General features: G+C 33.6%; 1 protein-coding gene across 1 annotated transcript in view; it reads left to right on the top strand.

Annotated features, from left to right (window-relative positions):
• Window positions 1-17,496, top strand: part of LOC118199075 (neuronal acetylcholine receptor subunit alpha-7-like) — a 434,684-nt gene that overhangs the window by 372,056 nt on the left and 45,132 nt on the right. Inside the window, exon 4 of the mRNA XM_085818930.1 lies at window positions 16,022-16,131. Within this exon, the coding sequence (XP_085675056.1) occupies window positions 16,022-16,131 (110 nt within the window). The remainder of the gene's footprint in view (window positions 1-16,021; window positions 16,132-17,496) is intronic.

The raw sequence follows: 17,496 nt of genomic DNA, 5'->3' as shown, positions 1-17,496 counted from the left end.
GGACACAGGTTAACTTTCAATACTGAATGCTACTTTCAATACTACCTGGCGAATCATTATTTATCATACTTTCCTTTCATCACTGCATGTTTATCAAAACATGACAAATTGAGTAATGACTCATGTAGCGATGCCTAGACAATTTCTTTATGTTAGTGATTGAATAATAAAGGAGTATGTAACAATTTATCTTGACATTACACTTGGCGATGATTACAGATTTAAATTAAATGCACTAAAAATGTTGACGAGAAAACATTAACCAAACACTTTCCATATGCTGAAAATAGATTTTGTTGATGATACTTATAGACCTAAAAATTACGTTTAGGGCTATTTGAATTAAGAATAACTTATTTGTTATTCACATAAACCCACAACCAGCGCCAGGGCTCGTATGGCCACATCGAATCGCAGAATTTACACAGAGACTGCATCAGTCGGTAAGATATCTAGCGCCGGTCCTCAATAAGGCTTAAGTATATGGTGGGAGTTTATTTATTCAGAACTCTGATCAGCCTTAAGCATGTGCAAGAAATAGAGATAAATATAATAAAAAACTTAATACAATTCAGGCTTAATTGTCTCAGTGCGCGATAGATAAAATTTAACGGAACAACTTGCCGTTAGTCGCCAAGCTCATGATGCATAGCCAAACGTGTATAGTGAAGAATAGCTAAATTTGATGACGGTTGCAAGTGATTTTAAAGGTTTTTGTATATCGCTAAACAAAGGTGAAATTTTTCAACTAACGGATTTTGTAAAAAAATGCGGAGAAGCGGTAATAAATGAAAATGATGTAAAAGAAGTTTTCATATTATGAATGGCGAAATCTGTAGTATGATCTAGAAAATACCGCAACCGATAGTGGAGAAGGTGACAGAGAAGTTACTGAAAAGGAGAAAATTTCGATTGAGAAGTTATCAGAATTCTCGAAACAGAAGTTACAGGACTTCAATGATGTAACTATACAAAAGATTATGTCTGTCTACAGAATTAAAGAGAACGTATTAGCACAAAAAACGAAGCAACTCAAAACAACTTACATTGAAAGAATTGGTTTAATAAGGTAAGCAAATAAATATTAAGATTTTTTTTTGTAAATTTTGATACCCTTTAGATCATAAATACCGTATTTGACAGCATATAAGACACACTTTGCTTCCTAAATTTGGTCTCAAAAAGTTACCTGCGTCTTATACGTGAAGGACACAGGTTAACTTTCAATACTGAATGCTACTTTTAACCCGGATAAAGGTCTAGAGACACATAACTTTTTCTACATCTGCCGTAATTTTTTTGCGCATGCGTGAAATATCAGTCACCAAAAACCGCCAAAGCTTGCAGCTGATGTCGAAGTTCGAACAGGTTCGACGGTCACATTACGTCTATGGAGCCTTTCCTTCTTTACATAGACATTCTTTGACTCAGCCGACACACATGTTGGTATCGGTATCGACACACGTGTCGGTCAAAACTACCGACGTTTTTCATATTCAAAAGAAAAACTCATCCGAAAGAAAACTTCCAACGGGTGTAATTGTTTATGTTTATCCGAAAAGCTGGATAGACGAAACTGGAATGAAACTGTGGTTACAGAACGTATGGGCGGGGCGACCTGGTGGACTCTTAAGAAAACCCTCTCTTTTGGTTTTGGATCAGTTTAGCGCCCATAGAACTGAAACCGTAAAGAATAAAGCGAGAGAATTAAAATCTCTAATAGCTGTCATTCCTGGTGGACTGACTAGCCAATTGCAGCCTTTAGATGTACCGGTGAATAAGCCATTTAAGAAAAAAGTGCGAGAACGATGGAACAAGTGGATAGGAGAACCACATTACGCCCTCCCACCCTCAGGTAGAATGAAGCGGCCCTCTATTTCACAAGTGTGCGAGTGAGTAAAAAGATCTTGGGAGGACGTAAAAAGGCTAAAGTAATTGTTAAGTCCTTTAAGAAGTGCGGAATCAATAATGCTTTTGACGAAACAGAAGACGACGCATTATTCGAAGAAGGTGATACTAGCGATGACGGAAACAGTAGTGATGATGATATTCACATTTTCGATGATGATGATAGTGAAAAGGATTTTTATAGTTTTGAAAGTGATTAAAGTCTAATTTCATGATAGGCAAAGTTTTCCTTGCATTTGTGCTTTTTGTTGTTTCTGCTTTATTTTGCATTATGTTTGATTGCTTGACGTTCATTCATTTATTCATAATTGAAAAATACATATCATGTTCAAAATAGCTTGCCGTTTGTTAATTTTCCTTAATAAAATATGTTTGGTAATTGCATTCAATGATTGTTTATTTGGCTTTTACAAAAAGTGAGAACTAAAAGAAACCACATTTTAAGTTATTGTGGTACTGCGCTATCGCGCGGACTATCGAAACTCTTTTTCCTTGTGTGTGGCCTTCTAAATAAGGGTGCGTATTATATGCCAGTGCGTCTTATATGCCGTCAAATACGGTACTTCATTATTTCATAAATCACAATTTCATGTTTTTAATTTTATAATTTTTACATGCCATCTTACTAGATTTAAACTGATGATCTATTATCCGCAAAAATCCCAAATCCGGAATCGCCGAAGTTCCGACGAGTCCAGATTTCGGACTTTGTATTGTATTAACTGGCTAATTTTTATGATACATTTTCAATAAGACGATATTGCTGTTGCTGGTGTTTATTTTGACTTTCCATAAATTACACCAGGGATTAATGATGTTAATTCCAAAATGTAAATTTTCTATGGTATATTGTGGTTTGCGTGAACGTGACATAATAATGATATCGTCAGGATATTTGACTGTTTTACTCTAAAGTGGTTCTAGGAGATAGTTTATATATAAATTAAATAAAGTCGATGCAAGTACCGATCCTTGAACAACTTTAGCTTTGAGACATTTTTTTTTTGACAATTATTGTCCTACTCTGACCGGCCTACAGATGTTGATGAGGGCCGCCTGAGAGAACTTATGGAAGACAATCAGTATGCAACCACTCGAGAGCTTGCTAAGGAGTTGTGCGTCAGTGACATGTCTATTAGTCGCGCTATGCATCATATAAACATGACCTACAAGTTTAATCGCTGGATGCCGCATGAGCTTATTCAAGCAGATAAGGACAGATGTGTTCGGGCCTGCACTAATATGTTCGAGTATCAACGCAAGGATACAATTCTGGACCGGATCATCTGCTGCGGTGAAAAATGTATTTACTTCAAGAATCCAGGCCGAAAACGAGATTGGTTTGCGCCCAGTGAGCCCGTCGTCAGCGTCGCAAATTCCAATTTGACTAACAAAGAGATCATGCTTTGTATCTAGTGGGATTGCAGGGGTATTAATTTCAAAGAGTATCTGAAAAGGTAAAACCCTCGGCAGTAAGATATACAGCGAGATGGTACTACGTGTTGACTCTGCTATCAAGGAAAATGTCGAACTGTGTTCCGGCTCAAAAAGGTAACGTTTCATTAAGATAATGTAAGACCGCCTATATCTTCATTCAGGGGCTGAGCATTGTAAGGACTCGAATGGGATGTACTGCTGAAATTACCAAGTATACCCGACATCGATCCCTACTTTTTTTTCAAACCTGCAGTTACATCTTGCTGATACTATCTTCCATTCTGTACAAGACGTCCGAAATGAGGCTGATGTGTTTTTTGACTCGCTGCCACCAAGTTTCTCAGTCGAAGGCTTTGAAAACTGCCAAAACGTTGGACGAAAATCAGATTTGGGTGGTGATTACTACGCGCACTAAAGGTACTGCTTTCATGTTTTTTTTCCTGCTTTATTAAGAACATGTTTTCGCGGAAAAAGTTCGTTACAACCAGATATTATTTTTCTATTACATGAAACAATTGCGTGTATGTTATTCTTGACCGATAGTTTATAATACTGCCACGCTATAATATTTTTAACTCTTAACATATTATAATACTTTTACCCTAACAATTGCTGTTAAAATACGTGTTGTTATCCATTTAATTTCGCATATAACTCAGCGTATAGGAACTTATGTTTCAAAACACAGAGAAATTGAAACACACTTTTTAAAAAGATTTGGAAACTTGATATTGTTACGAAATGTACAGGTGCGGTGCGGTAAAACAGCTTCCCCGCAAAGCAGTTTTAGGGTTACTATAAAATGCAAGGGAATGCAGGGTTGCCACATTTGGCGATAAATCGCTCATTTGGCTGTATTTGTCGGCAAAATTGGCGATATACCATGGACGGATGGAGAATTTTCTGGAACGAATTCTTACCGGTTTAGCCCAGAATGTTCTCGAACACAAGCCGAAAGCTACATAAACCTTGCTGGTTCGCAGTCAGTAAGTGTGTATGCCTCGTCTAGCGCGCTGATAGTCAGTCATTGAACGAGTGTCCCGAAGTCTAGCGCCGAGATGGTTGTCGAGTGCATCGAGAGAGTCTTTTAGTGCATCGTCGAGTTTTGCCTTAGACTGTGCTGAGTCGAGAGCTATACTCTTGTGTATCATCGAGTGCATCGCGTGGAGAGCCCCTAGAGTACGTGGATCTCCGAGACCAAGTAGAGTTGGGAGCTGTACTCGGGTGCTTTGCAGTGAAGCTGTTTCCACCGTTATTGCCTGACAGTGTGAAGGCTGTGTCGTTAAACGCATCAGCATGTTTATAACAGTTCGACGACTGTAAAAGTGATTTTGGAGCTATCTGATTAATATTTGTAAATAAAGTGTGTTTCGATACTTCATTAAGTGTCGTCGTTATTCTCTCCAAATCTACGAACCCCGTACGAACGTGAAGGAAGAAAAAAACGAAACAACTGGTGTCAGAAAAGAGAAATACGTAACAATATATATCACAAGCCTCTTGGGATGATCCCTTTCTTTCTGGATTTGAAATTTTGATTTCTTGGCGCATTGCTGTCAAAAGTTTAAAACGTTTTCTTCCTGCTTTTTTTAAATGATGTACGTACATCTGATATTTGGATGAGAGATAATCTATATCACTTGATTTTCTACAAATCCTGGTACCTACTGCGTTGGGAAAACGCTGACACAGATATTTTACAGATATACAATAAAGATATTTTTATATCAATATATTGACATAAAAATTACTTGATGAGCCTTTCTATTTACCTGAACACTGTACTTGCATTAAACTATATTTATGTGTCTTTCGTGGCTCGTGATATTTTAAAGGATAACAAGGCAATGATGAGCGTTTAACTGGCTTCAATCTTGCTTACGGTCAAGAATGATCTCTCAACATCTGCTTTACCATAACGGTCACTATGATCCTTCTTCCACAAAATTATTACATTCATATTCAGATAGGAATATAAATATAGTATTATTTTTGTAATGAAGAAAAGACACGAGTTCTCAGGAAACTTGATAGCGAGGATTGCTACCTGGCTGTCTTCTGAACATTTTATTTTTAAGGATATCGTTTGTTGCCATTTTAAATGCTTCAGTACCTTTCTCAGAGTTCTACCTGTTATATATTGACCTCGTATCACCTTTTCAATTAACTACCTGTTAGACCAATCATTCTAATTTGTTCTTATTCACCAATGGAAGAATAGCAGATGTGTGATTACCATACTTATTTCACTTAAAAATACTAGAATACTGAATAACATTATAATGTACTTTCTCCCTCCTTTCCGCATGATTTTCGTGGTGTAATTGGAAGCATAGTCGACGCTTATTCGAGAGATCCAGGATTCGAGACATGGAGAGGACATTGCACAATGATTGCCATTTTTCACGTCTTCTGCTTCAAAAAGTGCCATTTTTCACGTCTTCTGCTTCCAAAAGAACCTAATGACTCTAGATCTAAAGGCACCCAAACTAAAATGTAGTCGATGATAATTCGTCACCACCATGATTTGGCGATAGGGTCCCCTAATCGCAGGTCGCTATTTGATTCCACAATATGAATAAAATGAAGTCTTTGTCAGGTAATGTAAAAAGAACTTTGTTATCGATTTCTGCAATATAATGTATTAGAAATCTATTTTATGATTGTGTCTGTGAGAGAGTAATAAGACATCGGAAAGTAAGAAAACGATAAAAACATATTTGAAACATTTTATTGAACGTTTGAAACGAAATGTAATAGTCATCGTGTTTGGAAAAAATCACATTAAATGACATTAGTCAATCTTTTGCATATGTTGACCTGTATTGCATGTTCATTTTTCTATTTTGAGAGACCGAATATATAAACTATCAATTTAATAGTCTAAAATTCTTAAAATAAATATAATGTGAATGTAACCCATTATGCCTACGTAGCTTCTTGATTCAATATATAGTATTATTGCGCATGCAGTGGCAGGAATCAGTATATGAGTTGCCAGTTTGTGCAGACATTAGGCATTTTTTTAAAACAGGAGAGATAAAAAATGAGCAATGCCCTTTCCGGGACTCGAACCACGGACCTCTCGAATAGCGCCGACTGAGCTGACTATTACACCACGAAGGTATGCTAAGAAGGCAGGAGAAATACCTTATATACTCCCCCTTTTAAAGGGCAACTGAGTCTCAGGGGACCCAATCGCCAAATTCTGGTGGTGAAGAACCATCATTTACCAACTTTTAGTTCGGGCGCCGCAGTAGAGACATTTCGTATTTTTTGAAAACAGTAGAGATGAAAAATGAGCAATGCCCTCGCCGGGACTCGAACCACTGGCCTCTCGAATACGCGCTGAATGTACTGGTCATTACACCACGATGACCTGCTAAGAAGCCGCGATATATATATCACATACACTTTAAAAATATTCTGAGAAGACTTTAAGCATTAGTCTTCTATTTATCTACCACGTAACTAGATTTAATCAATAATTTGAAATGCAATAAGTGCTTCAATGTTTCAAGAATTTTTAATATGCCCTTATAGATTACATTCAGAGGATATCTGATTAGTTTATTATTTTTGCATTATCGACAAAGAAACCTTGAACAAATTCGCAAACGTTTTAGAGGATGACCTCAATGATGAGCGAAAACAAAAGTTGGAAAATTATGCTTTAAATAATGATGAGGCAGATGTTTAACAAATTTATCGGTTAGATATGTAAGAAACACGTTTATTTGTTGCATTATACAAATAGAGGGATACCCAGCACAAATACAGATATTTCATCTAAGTAAAATGATGAAAAGCAAAATTTGATCAGCAAGAATATTTGTAATACTAAAAATGGGGTTCTCAAAACTTAAAAAGTAATCCACCTTTTTAAATATTTGTATTACGAGAGCGACCAGATTGTTACATAATGCAATTTTATCATAATCCCTTTTAAAGAATAGATATAAGATACGAATAACATTTAGGCTATCAGCAAATAGGGCCAATCAGGGTTAGGTCGAAGGAATCCCTCTGACTGTGCAAGAGGGATGATTGGAGACCTATCTCAAGATCGAACTCTTCCATGAATAACTAAACAATACAGCAAAATGTGTGATATTCGGGACAACGATTTTTCTCTGTCTTTCCTCAGAATGGAAAGCCCTAAGGGACTTGAGGTTGGAGAGTAAATTATGTTACGTTTCATGTAATATTCATTGTGATCGTAACTTATCCTTTTGTGAAGTTGTAACGAAACATCCGTGCATGAGGAGAATAATTTGATATTTATTTGCATTGTAACATCAGTTGTCTGCATTGTTCTCGTAGTTTATTTTCTTTTCTTAGAATTTATCCTTCTATATTTTAAGGAAACAAATAGATTAAAGTTTATGGAATTGTTTACGAAAACATGTGTGTTTGAAGAATTCAAAGGAATGCGAATTCAGAAGTTATAAAGATTCTAAATGAGCTTGAGAGATTTAGAAAAAAAAAAAAAAAAAAAAAAATGCGCCTTACGCCTGAATGCATGAAAATTTCTTTACTTTGACAAATTTTAGCAAATTAATATTGAGGGAAACCTTTAGATTGTGCTTTTAAATCTCTTCTGAGTTCTTCTGTTGTATTATTTTAATAAAGTTTTAAGTAAGTTACGATATTTTGTATGCTGTAAAAATTTGTGAAGATATTGAACACACTGTAAACGCCTAATAATAAGAAAAAATTCAGCGTCAGGAATACGGAAAATAAGATACTTTTAATATATTTTCTCTTCCTTTATTGCGTGCCTTCATGATGTAATTAGAAGCACATCCGGTTAAAAGTTACGAGGTCCAATGTTCAAATCCCGGCGAGAGTATTTTACATTTTTACATTTCCTGCTTCAAAAACGCTAATAACTCTACATCAGGGGTTCTTAATCACTGTGGAATTCTCCCCTAGAGGTGGATTACATAGTTTCAGAGAGAAAATGCTGTGAGCTTTTCATTTACCTGTTAAGTCTTCAGATCTTTATGAATACTATAAGATGTTTTCCCCTCATTTCCGCAAGCATTCTTGATGTAATTGGAAGCATAGTCGATAGGCATTCGAGAGGTCCAGGGTTCGAGTCGCGGCGATGGCACTGCACATTTTTTTACCTCTTGTTAAAAAAAAATGCCTAAGTGCCGACCGACCAAAAAAGAGGTGGATGATAATTCTTTACCACCAGGATTTAGCGACTGGGGTTTCCTTATTCCCTCTCGCGCAAAAATGAGGGAGTATGAAGTTATTTTCTTCCTTTTTTCGCATACCTTCTTGTTGTATTTGGGAGATCCGGATTTCAAGTTCCATCGATAGCATTGCAAATTTTTCACATCTCCTGCTTCAAAATAACCTAATTATTCCACAGTATAAGAATTATTTTCATTCACGTTTTGGTATTTATTAAATTTTTTATACTCTTAATTGTTTAATTTATAAAACAAATTAAAAAGTCTAAATCTAAATAAATGTAAGTATGCAATTTTCGAGTTTTGTAACGGATGGGGAATGACTTTTAAGCAATGACAGAATGGGGTATATAGGGCAAAGCAGGATGAGTGCCCTGCTCTGCATACTACCATAATTTTTCATTTAGCGCAATAAATAATCTTCTGTTTAAAATTTTTTTGGAAACGTCATGCCAATTGCATGAAACTTTCAGTAATGGTTATTGGCTATTAGCGGGTGTAGCATTATTAGCGGATTATATCTACAGAAGGCGATATTATCCGGGGTAGCCTATATTATATTCTAAGGCAAACTGAATTGAAACAGCTTTTGGCCATTTACAGTAATGCCGCATTTTGAACAAATGACGTTTCAATAGAGAAGCTTGGGAGATTTTGATCAGAATAATATCTTTTCATTCCACAATGACTTTATCTTCTGGATTTCTCATTCTCTGATTTCGATATTATAATTTATGAAGATGTTTCTACTGGGTCAGCACATTTAAATAATTCAAGCTGTTCGAAACTACCAGATGGGCTTCAATAATACATCTATGATGAATATTGAAAGATATTTTCTACCAATTCTTCTAGGTATATCAGGCGCGCCGAAACAAGTATGGGTGTTCCAATGAAGGGATTCGAAGGTGATGCAATAATGTATTAATTTCAAATATAAATTTATTATTTTGTTTGATATTTTCTTCCAATAATATTTATTTAATTATGATATTGTAACACCCATTTTCTGCTTTGTTTAGAAATAAGTTGTATTTATTGTATAATAAAGTGTGAAATAAGTTGTATTTGTTTAGAAATAAGTTGTATTTATTTAGGGCTTTGTTTAGGCTTTCTGTAAAATCTCATAAAATATACAAGGATTATGGTGACATACTGGTGACTTAGTCGGTTGCATTATGGCCACGATGAAATGAATTCTGTTTCCCTGAAACATGATGTTTTATATTTTAAAAGTTAGTTATTGCCATCACAATATTGTAAAACAATATTGGCTTCTGTTGTTTCTGATCCTATCGTAATTTCAGAACTTATGATGAATTTTTTTATGTTTTTTGATGTTTCTGATCCTATCGTATGATGAATTTTTTTTATGTTTCTGATCCTATCGTAATTTCAGAACTTATGATGAATTTGTTTCAGATTTAATGATTTTAATGTTAAGTGCCTTCTTTTCAAAATTCTAATGTCCTCTAGAAAATAGATTTCATAACTGTAAGCTCAATAACGAAAACATTACCTGACGGTAAACGATTTCCTGCAGAAATATTTATCCTTAACTGCAGAAACATATATTTTTAACCAGCCTTTCTCTGAAATCTCCAATGCATAGGAAACAGATAGCATTCAAACTCTGTAAATATTTGTATCACATTCCATAACCACATATATTCAATTTCATATTCTTATAATAAAAAGTTAAAAATACTTTATTTTTCTTTCAGATGTTGTAAACTTCTCCGGAGGAGACCTCTTCTTTCTCAGATTGTGTATAGATAAGCATGAAATATTAAAATTATTTCAATTTATCTAGAACTTTAAAACCAATAGCATTCAATCCTTCCCCCTTTGTTTCAGTTACGATAAAGCCTTTTCAAAACCTGGCAATGAAAGATTTAGTAGTATTAAAATTCTGCACATTTAAAGAGCTCAATAAATTTTATAAAAAAATGCATTCTTTTATTTTAGTTTTAAATTTATAGTAGCAGAAAGTTATTCTAAATGTTATACCATTTTACACGGTTAACTTTCAACAAAATTATTCTATGTAATGAATTAATTATTTCCCTTAGATTCAATTCCTCGAAACGAGAAAGAAACATTATTTTGGAAGTAAACATAAACATAACATTACATAACATAAAGTAATTTTCACTGTGTAACTACTGAATTATTCTTCGGATACAAACTGTTTGACATTATATTTTATCAAAATTTTAAATAAAGTATTCTTATAAACAAAGTCTCTTTTTATCAGCCCAAAAGGGACGTTAGTCTCGAATGGGCTATGAGTCTTTAAACGGAATTTTGCGTCGAAACACACTTAAAAATGCCCTGTATCACTTTTGAAATTGCTGCAACCGCTCTGCATTTTATTTAAAGAAATGAAATAATGAAGAATATGCATGAATGCGTCTTTGTTTCGAGTATTGTGGAAACACCTGGAGCCATCAAAGTTTGAGAAACTTAGTGCTCCACCCAGATATGGGCCCCTGGAAGACCGACTTTTGAATTTCAAATTGATTTTAATATCTATTCCATATTTTGTAAAACGTTTTGATTGACAAATTCAACAGTTTCAAAGTGAGCAGTGGCAACACTGTACGGAAAAAATACTATTTTTTGTCTGTAGGAAATTTTAAACATATGCTGTTTTTAAATATTTTGTGATTTTGCTGTTAAATTGAATTTTATGTGGCCAAAGCCCAAGAACGTGATATTTAATAAATAAAGTAAACAGACAAAAGGGTAATAATAAAAGGTCACAGAAAGTTTTTTAAAGCCGTTTTAGTAAGAAACCTGAATATTGATATAATGAACTGAGAAAAGAGTGAAAAACAGAAAATGTATGCCAAAACTTATAAAATATTTTCTCTATTCTTTCTGATTGACTTCGTGGTGTAACGGCAGCACATTTGGTACGTATTCGAGAGGTCTAGGTTCGAGTCCCGGTGAGGGCATTGCACATTTTTTTATGTCTTCTGCTTCAAAAGAAAACTAATATCTCTACACATTTAAGGCAGCATGGCGCAATTCCAAACGTATAGTGCTGTGTTGCTTTTGAAATTTTGGTAAATTTTTGTTGAATTGTATGGAGCATAAGTGCCAGGAAAACGATACTTAAAACCAAGGAAAAAAGGGGTTAGTAGGAGTGAGCGTTAGAGCATATTGGTAAGCTGCATAAACTGAGCGTAACAAACCTTTTTGGGAGACTTTTGGAAATCTGATTTTTTTCTAATTTTATTTTACTTACTAGCAGCTTCGCTGCCAGCCTTCGTCTGGCTTTTAAATGTACCGGAAAAATGGTTGAAGTGTTAACCATTTTTCCAAACGTTAAATTTAAAAACTGCTTAGAATTTTACTCTGTAGAACAACTTCATAAAAAAAGTTATTACGTATAACAAAATTACAATGAAATAAGCTATATCCCTTAATACAAATATTAATTATCCTAATAAATAAAAAAACCGACTTCTCTTTGCAAAATCTTAAGAACTCAAATGGTATAAAGGAGGTTAAGAACTTTGTTTCCTAAAAAAATCACTCAAAACTTTTCAATATCTTAAAGACAGTGAAATGAGCAATAAATAACATAAAAGAATACAAAAAACAAAAAATTCTGAAAATCAAAGTATATTTCATGTTTTTTTATCTTATATTTTCAAGAGAAAAAGTGTACAATGAAATAAGCTATATCCCTTAATGCAAATATTAATTATCCTAATAAAAAATTAACTAACTTTCCGTTGAAGAAAAAAAATTCATGTAAAACTTTTCAATATCTTATAAATAGTGAAATAAGAAAAAAATAACATGAAAGATCTTCAAAAAACAAAACATTCCGCGCAGAGTTTGACTCTGCAGAACAACTTCATCAAAAAACAAAAATCAATAAAAATGTATTATATATATAAAAAATGACAATGAAATATGCCATTTTCTTAAAAACAGTGACATAAGAAATACAATGAAAAATTGTTGCCAAACCCATATCTCTAAAAGAATGAAACTATTTAAAATGATGCGATTTCATCAAAAATCTATCAACAACAATAAGAAAGAAAAATTGTTGCCAAAATCACATTTTTAAAGATGTGAGATGTGAGAAAGTGTACTCGGAAGCTTCATTTAAAAAATTTCTTAAAAATACAAAATATTATCATTTTCCCAAAATTATTTTTGTAAAGGCAGTCGCAAGGATGAAAGTTTAACGTGTCCAAAAATCAAAGAGAAATAAACTGTACATTTTTAAACATAAACGTTTTTAGAAAAAATCCCGTTGAAAAGGTGTTAAGCTCCCTTTGTTAAATAAATTCGTATTTAATCGATTTATTGAAACACGAAATTTAAGTTCGTAAAATAGCTAAATGCCTACGTTTCATGACGATGTGAAAATGGAGTGCGTAGAATAAAATCTCGCTTTCCTATAGCCCATTATGTCTCAAAATGACGCAATTTCGTCACAAAACAAAACAAAAAAAAAAAAAAAATCCAATTAAAATTTCGAAAGAATCGCTTCGAGGTGCATTGGCTCTTGTCTGGATGCACCTGTGTGCCAAATTTCTTAGCCGTGGCTCTATTAGCTTACGCGCAACGTGAACGATAGACACACACACAGACAGACTCTTTGTTTTATTATACGTAGAGATTAATATTGCTTATGTTCATAAACTCTCTATTAATAATTAGTCATAGAAATGCCTATTAAACTTCATAAGCATTCTTGAAAATTAGTTTAAGGTAAGTAATTGAAGATAAGTCTAATTATAATCGTTCTTTATTAAAAACTGAATAAATACCGAAAGTCCTAGATTTTTAGGAGACGGATAAAATAATTATGATATCCAAAATTATGAAGGGATGTAGAAGCGGAAATGTTTCGTGTTTTTGAAATGTTGGGTATCTCAGGCTGAAATCATGCCTCAAATCTTTATAAATTTCATAATTTCAAATAAATGTTTCTCTACTGAGATGAAAAAAACGTTTTTTTCGAAATTAAAACAGTATATAAACTCCGTTCATTATATATCTATATTTCTTTTCGCTTTATATTTACACTGTTTATTATCGAATTGCCTCACATCAAAACTAATCAAAACTAGTCTTTGGTGATCCTTCTTAGTCAGAGATACCAAGTCAAAGATTTCTCTTCAAGTTAGATACGAGTATTGAATGATTTTAATTATTCTGAAAGTTAGTGGTGCAACTAGAACTTCTGCTGCTCGGGGCGGTCTCTGAGTTTCTCAAACCTCTTGATATACAAGCAAATAACTACAAAATAAAATATCAAAACATTTTTCTCCTCCGATGGCGGGCCATCAGCCAACTTCGGTTTGGCCATTTCTAAGCCCGGAAGTGGCGGTCACTTTATTATGGAGGCAACCTAGTAGGTGGGCAAACTTTGCCTCTTATGACGACTGTACAGTTACAGCCATGTCATCTCCGGGATTCGAAACCGAAACTTTGGTATCGCAATCTGCTTCCCTAACCACTCTACCATCTGAGCGGTAAATGTCAAACCACATGCAGAGACTTAAATTAATACTTCACGTTTATTTTTGAAACAAAACTTTTAATTCTATTATTTTAAAATTATATAATCATATTGCTTGTTTCTTTGTTCGTCGTCAATATCATTGACATCCATCGCAATGGAGGAAAGAATTTATTACATTGGTTTGTTTTGGTTTATTTGACAATGGAAAAACACTCAAGTATCTGCGTAAGGGAAGGGATGCCTTCGTGGAAGACCTTCTATGGAAAACTGGCTCGTGCAAACATTTGCACAATGCTCGTGCGAACGTCACACATACATTTCTCAAATGTCGTGGGGGAAACCATCCTATGACTTTTGAGAAAACCCATTCATGACATTATTGAAGTCTATTTGATTACAAAGATTTCTTGCATACAAAATATGGGTTTGTAAGACCTAAAAACTTCTGAAATTATTTTATATTTAGAAAAAGCTTCTCTCAAGTAGCAACACCTACAATAATGGAGAGAAAAGTTTACACTTTCCTTCAAATATTTGGAAACTTGCTCTGGAGATTACATTTTCCGTGTAATACAAAAGTTAAATCAAAACCATATAGTTGATGATATCATATACATTATATAGCAGTTAAATGCATTATCTAAAATAAGAACTGTTTTCTTTCTTAATTTAATTTCCAATGAAAATTTAGAATGTAATTGCCATTCAGGCTTCATCTGCTTTGATGATCACTAAACACTGATTGGTTGTGTTAAGTGAATTTCTTTCAATTTTTGCGGAACTCAAATATCGAGCTTCTTAAGGAGCCCAAAATATATTTTACGATTTTAAATTCTTACATGTGACATATTTAAACATTTTGCAATCTATCGCACAGTTGCATACGATTCTATTTAATAATGGCTTTAATTTTGTCATCATCAACTTCAGTAGTTCTGCCAGAGCGATGGTCACCTTAAAGTGAAAAATCTTCAAAACGAAATTTTTTATACCAATTCTGAAGCATGCGTTCGGTTAAGCAATCAACACGATAAACTTAATATATCTCTTTGTGTGACATATCTCTTTAATATCACTAAAAAATATTTCAAAAATGTGACCGTAAACTAACAATTTTAAACAAAAATACGGAATTTGTTTATGTAGCAAACCTAAATGTGTCACCGGGCAAATCGCTAAAGAAAAAAATTAAAAGATTGAAAGAAAAATAACAAAACGAACGTAGTAATACCTATTTGTGAAAACTGAAATTACTTTCTTGTCAGACCAATATTTATCGAATATTAAACTTTCATCCATTATCCAAAGTTATCATAAATTTCTGCTTTCTTTCGGACGAATGAAGCTATAGTCTGCGTTACGTGTATTGAGAAGAAAATGAAATTCAACAATAACATTTATTTGCAGTAGTAGTAGACTGCACAAATAAATTGAATTTCATTAATGGATTAAGGATTGCCGGACTTAACCTTCCTAACATATTAATATCAGTTAAATAAATAAAAGAGTTTGAATGCACTTTCTTGTGCAGCAGCATCGGCCACAGCTCGTGGTTATGCAACTAAATAGAAAAAAAATTACGTCAAACATGTAACAATAGTCAAAGATTACACAATTAGAAGCTGGTTCATTAACTCTACCGAAGAGCCAAAACCAGAGTTTCAGCAGCGATAGAAAGCAAAGACGATTAATTAGAACTATCAGAGTTAGCAGAAAACTAACACATAGCATGCACGCGAAACCAGGAACAGGCTCTATCTTAGAAAAAAAAAATCTTAGCAACTAAAAACCTCAGTTTAAATACTGGTTAACTGTTTTGCATTCTGGTGAAGAATACGAAACATAGAAGTTATAGTAAAGACCAAAATTGTTGTAACTGGTTAATTTAAACTAATAGGCGTACAAATGTAAGGGTTAATCGTGCAGATTTATTACCAATTTTAACTCAATTTTTTTAATTACCATTTTTTTCCAGGAATGGGTGGATGTTAACTTGAGATGGAATGCTAGTGAATATGGAGGTGTGAAGGATCTACGGATTCCACCATGGAGGATATGGAAGCCGGATGTCCTCATGTACAACAGGTCAGTTCTTAGAGATACTGGAGGAAATAAACGCTTCCTTATGTAACAACTAATGCTTACAAAAGTATTCCTTACCAAAATTCAATAGTTTTTAAAGAATTTTATTGTTTTAAACCAGTCAGTAAAGTATTTCTATAAAGTTGAACCTATAAGTTGCATCTTAATTTTAATGATTCTTATTTACTTTGCATTAAACTCATCCTTCCGAAGACACAAGGTCTCTCAATTACACTTAGCCTTTCTCATCATCGTGATAATTATCCTATTAATTCTACCTGTTGAGTAGGAAGCTACGGGATCGACTGTGGAAGTAAAACATTCGAGTGCTAATTAAATTTTGGATATGTGCAGTGAATTCGTTACTTTAAACAAAAGTTCTCTACACATCTTCAGATAAAAGAAAAGACGTTTACAAGTAAAACTTTCTTAAAAAATGAATAACTGTAATCGATAAAACAAAGAAAGTAAATCATATTGCAATTATTTCATTACAGTAAAAAGATTTATAAAACATTTCAGAGTATAACCGATGTCTATATTAACCAATAAGTAAAAGAATGTGCTACAAAAATTAACCAAAACTCAGAACTAGTGCATAAATCTAATTTCAAAATGCCTCATTAATTTAGGCATATAAGTGTGGGAATAGTAATATTGTCGTTTGGTTTAGAGATGGACGATCCGCTCCGGAACTGATTCGAATAACCACATCATTGAACGGGTGAATGAAAATTGAAGTAGAAACAGTTTATTGCAGAAAATAGAGTTGTAACTGTTTTTCAGTGCAGCCCGGCTCTTGTAAAGTGCCAGGAGCAGGTATTTGTTATTCGTTCACGAACTGATTCATTATACTGAGCGAGAGAATGCCTAATAGGCCAAAAAAAAAAATTAGTTCAGCCCTTTTTATAGTTACTTCCTGGTACGCTTTTATGGAATAAAATTCAGGTCTTAATTTCTACTCTATAATCAATGGTTCTCTGACGAAACAAGAACTGTATGTTTACCTAATTTAAATTTACGGTTTTTTCGTAACTTTTCTAAGCAATGTTGACATCACATTTGCAAAACTTGACAGAAAAGAGGATGATATTATCAAAAAGGCAAGTGACAACGATGCTGATGATGAAATGGAGGATGATAGTACTGCATTCAGACTTAAAGTTTTTAAATTCTCTTTATGAAATAATGTAAAATTTAGTTTACTTAATTTAGCTTACTTATTCCCCTTCTTTTTCAGATGTGTATGTAATAATGTGTAAAAAAATTATCATTACCGAAATGCACAACTATTAATTGTTTTCATATACTTAAAAATAGTAAGAGAAGATACTGACACAGAATAAACTTGCAATTTAACAAATGTGA

Source organism: Stegodyphus dumicola, chromosome 6 (assembly GCF_044657685.1).
Source record: "Stegodyphus dumicola isolate Sdum_Otavi_A_Nest chromosome 6, ASM4465768v1".
NCBI classification, from domain to species: domain Eukaryota; kingdom Metazoa; phylum Arthropoda; class Arachnida; order Araneae; family Eresidae; genus Stegodyphus; species Stegodyphus dumicola.
The sequence above is the reverse complement of the archived record's forward strand: the minus strand, read 5'-3'. Positions and strand labels throughout refer to the sequence as shown.